We start from the raw sequence: 13,610 nt of genomic DNA, 5'->3' as shown, positions 1-13,610 counted from the left end.
CACAACACTCTTCACCTCATTTGCCAGCCTGTCTCTTCATGTAACTCCACATACTCCTTTCAGATAATTCATTTCCAGTGCTCTCACTCTTGACTTGTGTCCTTCCAAAAGGTCCAGGCTTCATTCCCATACGTTAGAGTTGGTGTCACAATACTGTCATGTTGTGACTTTTTTACCTCCATGCTCACATCCTTATTTTTTATCACTGCTTTCAAAGAACCAGCAACGTTTCTTCCTCACTGTACCCTTTCAAGCACTTAACCTTTCAAGCACTTCATGCTCCAAACTTCCAGCTTTACTCATAACACTACCAATTAATGTACAGTAAGCTCCCACGTTACGCGAATCGCATAGTACACGAGTGACCAAAAATAATAACCAAAAATCCTTGATTGCGTGAGTTTATCCCACAATATGCCCGGCAGAAGCAAGGAGTGGCACAAAAATGCCATCAGGTGTGCTATAGCCTCATCCCTTGTTTGTTGAAGTAACTGCTGAGATAGACGTTTTGTGGGAACCGAATAGAAAGGTGAAGGATAGAGTCATCAGAGTATGAGCGGATAGGGTTAGATGTACAGCTTAAAAGGTCATTGATGAATAAAAGGAAGAGAGTTGGTGATAGGACAGAACCCTGAGGAACACCACTGTTGATAGATCTAGAAGAACGATGGCCTTCTACAACAGCGGCTATAGAACGACCTGAAAGGAAACTATAGATGAAGGCACAGGTAGAAGGATAGAAACCATAAGAGGGCAGCTTGGAAATTAAAGATTTATGCTAGACTCGATCGACAGCCTTTGAGATGTCAAGTGCAGTGGGAAAGCTTTTGCCAAAGTCCCGAAAGGAGGATGACCAGGAGTCTGACAGGTAGGTGGGAAGATCACCAGTGGAGCGTCCCTGACGGAACCCATACTGACAATCAGAAAGAAGGTTGTGAAAGGAAAGATGTTTTTAAAATTTTAAAGATGAATAGACTCAAAAAGGTCAGAAGTTTATAATATGGAAAAGTGATCCAGAAAACTCTGTAAGGCTATACAGTATGTTCAGATGGTTCAGGATAGGGCAAGGAAATTGGTGGAATTGTTGAAGTTGCCAGTATGAAAAACTTTAGAGTGAAAGAGGAAAAGTAAGGTGATACAAACAAAAAGAGGAAAGGCTGAGGTAAGTAATCTGACCATTATCAGTGATAGTGTCAATATGAGAAGCACTCATTGTTATGGCAGCACAATATTATTAGAAAAACATAAACAAAGATGTACTGAAATATTACAACTTAAAGCAGTGATAAAAAATGAATGGGAGTGGACATAAAGATAATTTTACATGATGGCATACTAGTTCAAACCTCAGTGCATATTGGAAAAAATTGGACAACATATGTGACGTAAGTTGAGAGCAGGGACAGTCTAAACAAGTTACACTAGCAGCATACGTGAACTAGAGAGTAAAACAGTCAAATGAATGTGGTGGATGTGGATGTGGCTGGAAAAAAAAAATAAAATAAAATAAAAAAATTCACCAGTCCCGAATGAGAGTCCTTCCATGAATGCAGTGTGGACGGTGGGAATTAGTAGCAAAGCAGTGAAATGTGACCGTATGTATGACCCCTTTTTTGTTGATACTATCCCCATTCAGAATCCATATAAAGCAACAGATGAAAAAAACAGACCTGCTGTCTGTGAACTGTCTTATTGTCTTATGTTTAGTGTATTAATTTTGAGAGAGAGAGAGAGAGAGAGAAAGAAGGCTGCATGCTGCTAAATATAAATGTGGAACACAGTATAAATATGGAATGCAATATGATGGTAACAATCTAAGTGACTAAAAACAAAAACATAAAATGTGAATTGTAGTACAGGGTATTTCCGATCACTTGTTTTCCATCCTTTCAGGACATCAATTTTATATTTTTTAAAAGTTCCTGTGACACTTGTTTTCCATTCCCTCAGGACATCCATTTTATGTTTTTAACCCCTCCCATCCGGGTGGCATGTATACATGACGACCTGGGGACATCCGGGTGACATGTTTACATGATCTAGTGTTTTGTAGTATTATTGTTATTGTATTATTATTATTATTATGATTATTGCATCATGTTATAATAGCATATTATACTATAATTTTATATTATAGGTTTAGCTGAGAAATTATGGTTTAAATAACGGTGATTTTTAAGAAAAACACCTGCTGGTGGTTTGGGTGGTGAAAACAACCCCCGGACTTGATGGGTTAAAAGTTCCTGTGACACTTCCGAATCAGTGCTACCTTGCCAATTTGAGTGCAAATTTGTGACTCACCTGTGGCACATACCACCGCAAAGTGACAGTGGTGGTTGTGACATCTATGTGAGAGAGGCTTCGGGGAGCAGAGGGAGTGTCCTCCCCAGAAGTGAAGTTTATGCCAACCCAATCACTGCGGAAGCCAGAAGCTGTTACAGCAGCAGTCTGTACTTGATAATCAGTGCAAGCATCCAGGCCAGATATAGTTTCTTCCAGGTAGGGACTTACACCGGTCTGACACACAGGTTTCTGGTAAGAATAATAGAGATACCATTCTTAGTAAAATTATAATAAACATCAACTGCAGTTTTAATTTACCATGATGCAAGGAATTAAAAGTAATCTCACAAAGAAATGGCAAGTGTCTGACCTTAAAAGCTTTATAACCCTGCAGCTCTGCTACAACAGTATCATACTCCACAACACAGCGTGGGTTCTCCAGTGGTGGATCATATGCTATATCAACGCTGTGAGAGGTTACTTTCATCACTGTGTAGTTCGAGGGTGGTGATGTTGCTGTGTGAATAATTTATTAACTTGAAATAAGTTATCCTGGCAGCACTTACTTCTGTATAAACATACTGTACTGACATACTGGTAATTATCTGCCAAATAACACAAGTAATAAGTGAAAGAAAAACTCACGGAGGTCTGCTGTTGTAGCCACTTCATACTTCATGTTACCCTTCCAACCTGATGGAGACACTGGTATCACAGTCACATCATAGTCCATGCAGGCCACCAGCCCCTGGTGATGAGATGAAATTTGTGAGGTAATCGGACTTTTCAAGGCAAAAGTATGCAACCTGGGACAGGAAATAACTGCACAATGTAGCATTTTAGTAATCTGATGTGCAGAAATTAAAGAACACGGGTTATGGAAATACTGGAAACAGTTCTTGGGTCATGAATAGGATAGAATGGTTTTGAAATCCGAAAACATCTGTCAAACACCAGACACAATTGGTGGTTGCTTTAATCAGTATCATCATCATCATCCAAACCTCTGTTCCTACTCTAGCACAGGGTGAAGAGTAGTGACATCCACACAGCCCAAGTTTACCCACTCCAATGGGCCATGCTTCCATTAACTCATCATTCAAGCCCCTGGAATCCCTGCTCTATCTGATACGCCATAAACTTTCACCACATTCTGTAGCCTCATACAAACATATACGATAGTCAATCCGAACGCTGTCACGTTAAAAAGGGGTGCTAGATCCCTGATCATGAACTTCTTCACATAACATTCATCCAGCCAGCTCGATCTCTTGTCAGTTCCCTAGCCTCACTGACTTCCATATCTCTCTTCTTCTCACACTAATCCACCATATCCCTCCACCTTCTCTTTGGCCTACCTTGCCTCCTCCCCCCTTCAAATTTACTGATATATTTTTTTCACCACTCAGTTGTTATCCATTCTCTCCACATGACCATACCATCTCAGCACACTTTCTTCAATTCTGGTGTCCACAGACATCCTCACTCTGCATCTTTCACGAATCACGTTGTTTTGCATCCTATCTGCTCTCTGTACTCTACATACATTCCTCAGCAGTCCCAACTCCACTGCTTTCACTCCTGACTTCATTTTCATGCCACACCATAGTCTCACATCCATATGTTAACCCACTGCATCTGGGTGACATGTATACATGATGTCTCGAGGACGTCCGGGTGACACATATACATGATCTAGTATTTCACAGCATTGTTTGAATATTCCGCGGGTTATCTTCACCACACGCAGCTACTGGCAACTCTTCTGCATGCATCTGAGTCATGCTTCATTTACCTGCGTACCTTCGTAATGGATAGACTTAGGCAAAAAGTTTTCCCTGTGTCCAGATCCTTGGCTGTGCACCAGTAGCTGCTGACATCAATGCCAATGAAGTCCAGAGTCCAGAAAAGAAAAGGCCTTAGTGATAGTGCGATGGGGAGAGAACTTGAAATGACAGTACAGTATTGTCAATTGTGAGTGGAGAAAGTGACTCTTTCTCTCAGGAAACCGACCACCATAATGAGTGTCGATATTTATACGTCGTGTGAGGAGGGTGGAGGACATGAATCCTCCACTGTGCACCCATCGTTTCCCCCTGTACGTTCATTTGCTATTTTCGGTGATGAGAATGGTTCAGAGGTTACTGACGATCCTGGAGAGGGGGAGATTGGCACAGATGAGTAGATGGAAGAGGAGGTAGGAAGTGGAGAAAGGGAGGAGGGAGGGAGGAGGACACGCGGTGCATTGAGCCTCACGCTACCGCTCTGTCTATTAACGTGAATAACGGAAGCAGAAAGTTTGTTTCATGATGAAATCAGTGCCTTTTTTTTATTAAAAGTTTTTGTGTGTATGCTTGTTATGATGAAAAAGTACAGATCACAAGAAAAAAAATGGTTATAGTGGAGAATATAGTGGAGTGGAGAAAGGGAGGAGGAATTGCGGTCCCTCGTTCCACCACTGTCTGTTTACATGAATAATGGAAGCAGGAAGTTTGTTTCGTGATGAAATCATTGCCTTATTTTTACTAAAAGTTTTCGTGTGTGTATATTTCTTATGATGAAAAAGCCAAAATCACAGGAAAAAAATTCTGTTATAGTGAAAAATACATTACAGTACAGTATTTTCGATTACGGACAGTACGTGCATAATTATTTTGTTCACAATATTTTTTGGGGGGTTTTATGTAGTAGTAGTTGTAGTAGTAGTGGTAGTAGTTGTACTAGTACTGTAGTGGTTGTAGTAGTGGTAGTTGCAGTAGTGTTAGGTGCTAGTAGTAGTAGTTGTAGTAGTTGTAATAGTAGTAGTAGTTGTAGTAGTAGTGGTAATTGTAGTAGTAGTAGTATTTGTAGCAGTTGTTGTAATACTCAAACTTCTAATGGCACAGCTGTGCTAGAATTGAGCAACAATGCAGGTGAAACATACATCGTCCTTGTGTGTGTGTGTGTGTGTGTGTGTGTGTGTGTGTGTTTTTAAGGTGGTGATAGTAAAGCAGTGGTGAGGCGAGCAAGTGCCTGTGCTTGTACCTGAGGCAGCCTGCCTCAAGGTCGTTGCTATGGTTACCAGACTCAAAGCAGCACTCCCACCACATTTTTTAAAAACATACATGGAAATGGTGTTTGTGGTGGACTGCGGTCTTCTGGAAGTGTTATTATTGTGGAGGGCTAGTATAAGCCTTAGTTTTGTCACCACACATCTGCCATGCATATGGACACGGGCAGAAAAAAAAAAAAAAAAATTGCCCCCATTCCCCACTCACTCTTCCTGACTACACGCCCTTCATGGACAATTTGGGGTCATCAACTTGAAGTCAAAAGATTGGTAAGTAGTGTGACACTTGGTTTTTATTTTTGGTTAAGTATTAGCTGAGATATGAGGGTTTAAAAACAGACGATTTTCTCAGGAATGCCCAGCTATGAGAAGGGTTGGCGGGAATATATGCTGAATGCGATGGCCTAAAGTGGGCACTAACACACTCCTTCATGTAAGCCTCATGCAGACGTAACACTCAAGCCTCTGTTTCTTATCAAGGCCTTCATAGCACCAGCTACCTTCCTTCCTCGTGTCACTCTACTTTCCACATCTTTTGCACGTTCTCCTCTCTTTTCTATCACTGTACCCAGGTATTTGAACTTTCTCATCAAATCCAGTCTCTCTCCATTCACTGTAACATTACACTGGGTGTCACCTTCTCTCTCGAGTCATTCACTGTAACATTACACTGGGAGTCAACTTCTCTCTCGATCACCATCACTTTACTCTTTGCTATACAGTATTTACTCACAAGGCATGATGCTTACAGACATCAGCAAAACTTTGCACTAGTCTACGAAGCTCTTGTCCAGTATTTGCAAGTAGCATTGCATCATCAGCATACAACAAATCTGAGATACTCCATCCATCACCATTCACTGCCAATGCCATCCCTCTCTCCATTACTCATGTTTTACTTCTCTCATCACCCCACCCATACATATATTGAACAACCATGGGGACATTACACAACCTTGTCGCATGCCCACACTGATTGTGAACCATTCACTTAGATGCCCATTTACCTTTACACATGCCTCACTACCATCATAAAAACTCTTGACAGCACCCAGCAGCATACCATCTACACTGTAATTGTGCAAAACCTTCGACTAATCAGTCACAAAAGTACAAAATTGTACTTCTACATCAAACATAGAGAAATTATCCAAAATAACAGACAGAAGTACTGTACTGTAAACAATATCTATGTCCTGTTACATATATTTCTTTCCATACGTTACTCTTCATTAGACAGCCAGGTGTAGTGGTTCTGTATCTAACTAAATACAGTAATGTGCCTCAGACTAACAGTGAAAGTTTCCTCGTACGTAGTGGTTTCACGACAGTCTTGGTTGAGGGTGACAATGTCAGTGATACACACAAGGTAGTGATCAACGCACTCTTCTCCCTCAGCCGGTGTCCACATGGCCCACACACTGCTTGCATCCACTGCTGTTGCTGACATGGATGATACTGCAGCAGGCTCTACAACAACAAGTTTAAATGATCTTACTTTCACCTCTTCATTCCCAGTACATAACGTTTATACTATCCTTGGTGGTATCAAAATATTTTACTCAACTTTAGAAGTGTTCCCAAATAGTGAGGGAATGTATTAAAACTACATCCAATACCCCAAGTTCAAAAATTCTCCTAAGCTGAAAAAAAGGCTGATTGATGAGAGCAAAAATATAATATAAACGATCCATCCTGGGGTTCAAGGAATAATAGTGATACTGGTGTCTGCTCCTGAAAAGCATTAATTATGATCAAAACAGTTACTCCCCAGATTATAGATAATTATATCAGTACTAATCACTAGATTGTAAAATCTGTTACCTATTTCATCCATGCTAGTCTCAGTTTGCTTGGTGCTGCCTTGAAGACCCTTCGGTGACACTCCTGATACCAAAAAGGTGTAGTTAGTGCAGGCCAGCAGGGGGTAGATTGTAGCATAGTTGTCGGCCGTAAACACAATGTCTCTTGACTTTCGCACCTCGGTTTCACCATAAGTTATCATCCATCTGCAGCCAACAGAAAGATACCTTTCATCATTATCATTATTCTGACCTCTTCTATCCACCTATCGATGGGGTAAGGTAGGATCCAGTGAACAAGGAAAAAGAAAGCACATAAGGAAGAGAACTGATTATTGACAATATGTTAAGTGGAATGGGTCATAAACTCATTCCCTCACTCATGATTTGAAGCAAGTCGATTCTGTTGACCTTTTATATTCAGTTTTAAATTCTGTCAACTTTGCAACTTAAAATTCTGGGAAGTCTGGTGACTCAGTGGTTAGTGTATTCATCTCATGATTTGTCCACCTTCGGTCCAGGCTTTGAAAACCAAGTTTTAGCAGACGTTTAAATTAGGTATTAGTAGTTATGGTAGGGGGTGGCAACCATCATCCACTCACTTGATGTTGTGCTGCTGACTTCTTCCTTCACCTTTATTATTATTTTTCTGTTTCTGCCTTCCTCTCTTCCTATTTCACCCATCCTTCCTGTCACTTTTTATTTCTCTTCTTTCCTTTTCAGGTGGCTTTACATTGAGTGACAAGCTTAATGGTTTCCTAGATACCAGGAAACCATTTACAGTGCTGAGTGATAACCATATAACTAAACTATACATGTTCCCTACGTGTCAGCAAGTGGGTTGGCAGAGGGTTAATGGCCCTTCCCGTAATATAACTGACTCAGAGACAAACGGCCACCCTTTATGGTATTCTGGCTTCTGGCTGTAGGTAGATAGATAGATTAGTAGTATAGCCTCTCCCTTCATATGCCTGTATATGTTCACTTTGTCACTTCTACTGATGAAAAAAATAAAAAATAACTGAAACACAAGCACATCAGTAAAGAGTATCTTTGCCCTATGCTAGGATGTTTCACACTGTGCCAAACTAGTATTATGGTGATTATTTCTTCTATTAAAGGAAATGTGATCATTGTGCTTAAACAGAACAACAAACTAGCTGCTGTGTGTCACAATACAGAACGTGGGGTTGGTGGAGGATTAGTGCCCCTCCCTGTAAAACAATTAACTCTAAGCCCTTGGCCACCCTGTCTGGGATACATGGCGTCTGGCAATGAATGAATGATAAAAAAGATGAGTTTTGCTAATATGATCCTTCAAAAAGCTGGACTGCCCTGAGAGATGTCAGTCTTGCTGTAAGTTCCACTGAAAGCAGATGCAGAAGACACAGCAAAAGACTGGGCTTGACCATGCTGTTCATTATGGCAGTGCAGAGTTACTTCATTATTGGTCTGACTAACTTTTCACTCTCATCAGCAACTGCATTCAAACCATGCCAATCACAGACATTTAATTCTGAACCAGACTGCAATGATTCTGCTCAAAATAAACAACCAGCACATAATCATGTTTATGTATTGTCATCAGCATCATTATCCCAACTTCTTTTTCTCATCTCAGGATGGGGTGAGGATCATTTGTATATACTGTATTAGAAATTAGATGTTCTACCCTTCGCCTTTCATCACCTTCCCCACCGCCTTTTTCACAGCTCGAGTTCTGACCGTTTTCATAGCCCCATTCATACATGTATGGAACAGCCCGCTCCCCCTCCCCTTTTTTTTTTTTTTTTTTTTTTTTTTTTTTTCTTGCACATGCTTCACTATTAGCGTAAAAACCCTGTACAATATTCAGCAACTTACCATTCAAATCATACATTATAATAAAGTACAGCAGTACAGTATAAAAAACAAAAAGATCTCCACATGCCAGTGGGGTTAACGGTATCTAAATGTAAATGTGTGATGATGTTTCTGTGGCCCCAGGGTCAACTGGACATCAGTCTGGTGAACTGCAAGCCTAAGTTTATCTATCTCCTGCAGTCCACGTCTTCCATTCAGGGGACAGGGAGGGAGGTGAGGGACCTTTATATGACCAGGCAGACCCCCTGCCCCCCGAGTTATATCAATGTCACCATATAAGAATGTCCCTCACCAGCATCAAGTGTAAATGAAAACATACACATACAGAGTGTGGATATGTAAGTAATCCCTCAATTATCTGATGTAACACAGCCAAAGGCATGTCCAGAAAATGGATCCATCCAGATAATGGACTTCTTCTCTGGTCCCCCTTCATACATAATCTAACTTTGAAAGCCATTATAAAGGGCCACTACATTACATAGTACAACATTCGTTCCTGTTGTTTAACACTATCTGGTCAAGTAGACCTATAAACCACAGACAAGCAATTATCATGGTCAAGCAGACCCATCATCCACAGACAAGCAGTCACCACTGAAGGGCCATACACTGCAGTAACATGAAAAATACGACTACACAAGAAAAATGCAGTGGGCACACAGAACATAATGGGAAAATTGAATAAAATCATGGTAAAATAGAATAAAATCATGGTACAGTACAGTAAGCTAGAATAAAATCATCAACACTCACGATTCAATTATCCCGCATCAATCATACCCAAGATCTCTGCTTCTTCTCCAGAGTCAGCACTACCCTTTTCCTATTTCATGGTGGAGGAGCCATTATTATACACCCTAGGAAAAGGCATGCGAGGAATGGCAAAGCCTGAAGCAGGTAGGGAACAACCGCAAAGGCCACCACTTGTGCTGCCATAACAACTGTCTGAGAGGAGTTGTTCACTATACAGTCACTGTGCAGGAACTGGGAATGACCGGGGGGGTCTCTAGCAGATGCTGAGTGAACTACCTAGCCAGACAGCGTGGCATCACTGGGCTATTCCCCCCCCAGCAGGACACAAGCATTTTGTCCAGATAAAATGGAAAAATGTATGAATAATGGTTTCAAACAGCCAGATTACAGCATCCAGGTAATGGATTGTTTGAATAATGGACGTCCAGATAGCTGAGAGATTGCTGTACCTTCCATGCTATGATTAGTGATGTGTTCACAAGCTTTGCAAATAGAAAAGGACATAAAAACAGCATGACCTTACCTTGTGACTTGGCCTAATGTGCTTTGTTCAAACAGTACAGATAAAAGTGCCAAATACCTGTCAACACAGCTAGCCCTGTCAAGTGGGTCATCCCAGGACAGCTCCACCCAACTTGCGGTTTGGTTGCTCACTGTCAAATTTTCAGGTGCCCCAGGAGCTGTCAAATACACATACATAACAATGAACGTGACTAGATCATAGTTGAGAACACATCCAAGGATACTTCCTTGACTGGCCCAGGGATGGGTGACAGTACAACATTATTGCCAGTGACATGCAGTGCCCATCCCCCAGGTTATGAGACTAATGTGTTAACTGGCCTTGCAGCATGTGCTAAGTTTATGTGACCTGGCCCACTTAACCCATTTCTGTATATGAGAGCTCATGTGTTACCCACACCTTCAGCCTAACCCTCACTTTCCTCTTAAAAAGACCATGTATGACCCTAAACTTCATACTGGTATGTGTTCTAAAGACATACCCCTACTATTTAGAGGTAAAGCAGACATCAAACTGTGACATTAAAAGAAACTTAAAGCAGAAACTGGCTACACTGACAGCTATTATCACTTTCAGAAAGGCCTGCAATCTCTTCGTCCATCCAGAGTTGACCTTTATGATACCTGAGGCATAAGGATTAACTTGTTTTGCCTCAATTTCACAGTTTCCTTATCATTATCCTCTCAGTTTCTATCCCCTCCTGTTTCTTCCTCCTTCTTTCTCCTCATTCCTTTCCTGCTGCAGTTACTAATCTCCATCTGCCTTCTTCACTTTTATTCTTCCTAATTCCTTATCCTTTCTTATCCAAATGATTTGAGTACAAAGTCTGTCCAAGAGGAAACAAAACTTTTGAAATAGCACAGCAACTAACCGGCTTAGCTTGATCACGACTGGAATGCTGTGTAGTGGCGAATTTGAGATTTAGTCTAACTCTAGCCACATCATGCCATGTCTCTTAGTCATTGAGGTACATGCACATGAGTGGATGTTTGTTTGGTGACCTTGGTAATTTGTCGTAAGTCGAACAAAGAAGGATCTTGAAGATCCATGTGTTTGTGTGAAATTCTGTTTCAAATTGGGAAAAACTTTTTCAGAGACTTTTAAAGTTGCAACAGACATATGGATTATTTGAGGCGTATGCAGTGTCACAAGGGGCTCCAGCGGTTCAAATCAGGAAGAACTTCCACTCAGGATGATCCCAAATCTGGATGGCCTTCCACATCAAGAGATGATCATGTTGAGAAAGTGCATGCTGTGTTCTGTGAAAATCATCACTTGACTGTCTGTGAAGTTTCCAAGGAAATAAGCATCTGTAAGAGTTCATGCCACATGATTTTAACTGAAAAACTGAATATGCATCATGTTGCTGCTAAATTTATGCTGTGTCTGCTGACAGATGAGCAGAAAAAGAACAGTTTCACAGTCAGTCAGGAGCTGTTTGATTGCTCGAATGCAAAGGAAAACTCAGAAAAAAATGTCATAACAGGTGATGAAACATGGGTTTATGGCTACTATGTTGAAACAAAAAGGCAGTCATCACGGTGGACTGGAATATTGTCACTGTGTTCAAAAAAAGCACATTATAGTCACACAAATATGAAGGTAATGTTGATCATCTTTTTTTTACTGGAAGGGCGTTGTTCATCATGAGTTCGTCCCACTTGGTCAGACAGTCGGTAAAGAGTTTTATTTGATGTCCTGAAGCATTTGAGGAATGCTGTATGAAGGAAGAGACTTGAAATGTGAACAAACACTGCGCCATGACAGTACACCTGCTCACACGTTGCTCCTTATCCATAACTTATGTGGTGCATGAGACGACTATTGTCTTCCAGCCACCCTACTCTCCGAATTTGGCCCTTGCAGATTTTTTTTTTTCTTCAGAGTTGAAATCCATCCTGAAAGGGTGGTATATTACAGATGACAGAAGAGTTAGAAGAAAATTCACCAAGTGCACTAAACACACATTCACTAAAGTGTGTGTGTACCCCAGTGGCTAAGTGATGTGGCACAATGCAACTAGTGTTAGGTTAAAGCTCACAGATGCAGCTACACAGTGCTTCCACCATGAGTCTTGTTTTGCCAGCTAGTTGGTGCGGTATTTAAAAAGTTCGGTTTTGGTTTGGGCAGGCCTCATAAAGAGGAAAATAAGAAAAAAATCTACATCCCTCACCCTGGCCTATCAGGCTAACTGCATTTTGTAAAAAATTTTTTTTTTCTCTCTCTCTCTCACGTATGTTTTTAATGTTATATTTTCTTTAGCTGATTCCCATAGTTTCCATTGGTCTCAGCCGACACAAGTTGCTTCAACACTGTGAAACAGGGATTTTGGTCACAGATGAGGTCAGTGCATAAGAGTGGTTTACAGAGCTTGGATATGCGTAACGGGAGGAAGGGGGGGCACTGTATCTTACCTGCATCATCAGTGTTGGTGTCAAATTTGAGGTATGGACTAAAGAGGCCAGAAGAAGAAACAGAGGCTACTGTGACGTGGTACAGAGTGCAGGCCTCCAAGTCAACCAGGATTATGCTGTTGCTGCTGGTATTCTTACACTCAGCAACAGATGCAGCGAACATCGTGTAACACACCTACAAAATATGAAGTCATGTATGTTATGCAATACAAATAAACCCAAGAACAAGAACATTAAATTTAAATAATTAATTGCTGATGCTAATATTGTCTATGATATGAGAACTACGAGGTCTGATTGAAAAGTATCCAACCTTTAGCTGGTGGGGGAGAAAAAAAAAAAACTTATCTACTGATTTCAGACTTTATTTTCCATCAAAGTATGCCCCTTGAACTCAATACACCAAGCCCAGAGGTCTTTCCATTACTGGAATGATTTTGTAAGCTTTTTTTGGATTGCTGCCAAGATAGTTGTAAAGTCGTTTTTGGGGGGATTGTTGACGAGATCATTTGAAATTCAATTTTTGGAATTGCTGACAAGATTGTTGTCGCATTTATCATTACCTCATTTGTGTCCTCAAATCTCAAACCCTTCAGTGGCATCTTCAGTTGTGGAAATAGCCAAAAGCCACAGGGAACCATGTTGGGAAAGCAGGGAGCCTGCCAGATCTGTGTGATCCTATGTAGCAGGAGGATTCGAGATTGAGAATACAAATGAGATAAAGACAAATGTGACAAAGATTTTGTTGGCAGTGCCAAAGACCAACTTTAGAAAATGTTTCCAGCAATGGAAGGATCACTGGGCTAAGTGTGTTGAGTTCCAAGTGTCATATTTTGAAGGAGATTAAAGTCTGATGTCAGTAGTACTCCCCCCCCCCCCCCTTCCACCCACCAGCTAAAGGTTGGAACTTTTCAATCAGA

General features: G+C 41.0%; 1 protein-coding gene across 1 annotated transcript in view; it reads right to left on the bottom strand.

Moving 5' to 3' along the window:
- The window catches only part of LOC145414941 (uncharacterized), a 193,963-nt gene that overhangs the window by 12,582 nt on the left and 167,771 nt on the right, over positions 1-13,610 (bottom strand). The window contains exons 26-32 of the mRNA XM_080284354.1: positions 12,691-12,865; positions 10,334-10,433; positions 7,157-7,341; positions 6,627-6,802; positions 2,929-3,031; positions 2,654-2,799; positions 2,302-2,517 (exon numbers count right to left, since the gene is read on the bottom strand). Of these exons, the coding sequence (XP_080140480.1) occupies positions 2,302-2,517; positions 2,654-2,799; positions 2,929-3,031; positions 6,627-6,802; positions 7,157-7,341; positions 10,334-10,433; positions 12,691-12,865 (1,101 nt within the window). The remainder of the gene's footprint in view (positions 1-2,301; positions 2,518-2,653; positions 2,800-2,928; positions 3,032-6,626; positions 6,803-7,156; positions 7,342-10,333; positions 10,434-12,690; positions 12,866-13,610) is intronic.

Source organism: Coenobita brevimanus, chromosome 101 (assembly GCF_032717465.1).
Source record: "Coenobita brevimanus isolate Jiangsu-jjx chromosome 101, ASM3271746v2, whole genome shotgun sequence".
NCBI classification, from domain to species: domain Eukaryota; kingdom Metazoa; phylum Arthropoda; class Malacostraca; order Decapoda; family Coenobitidae; genus Coenobita; species Coenobita brevimanus.
This window is presented reverse-complemented; position numbering and strand designations above follow the sequence as displayed.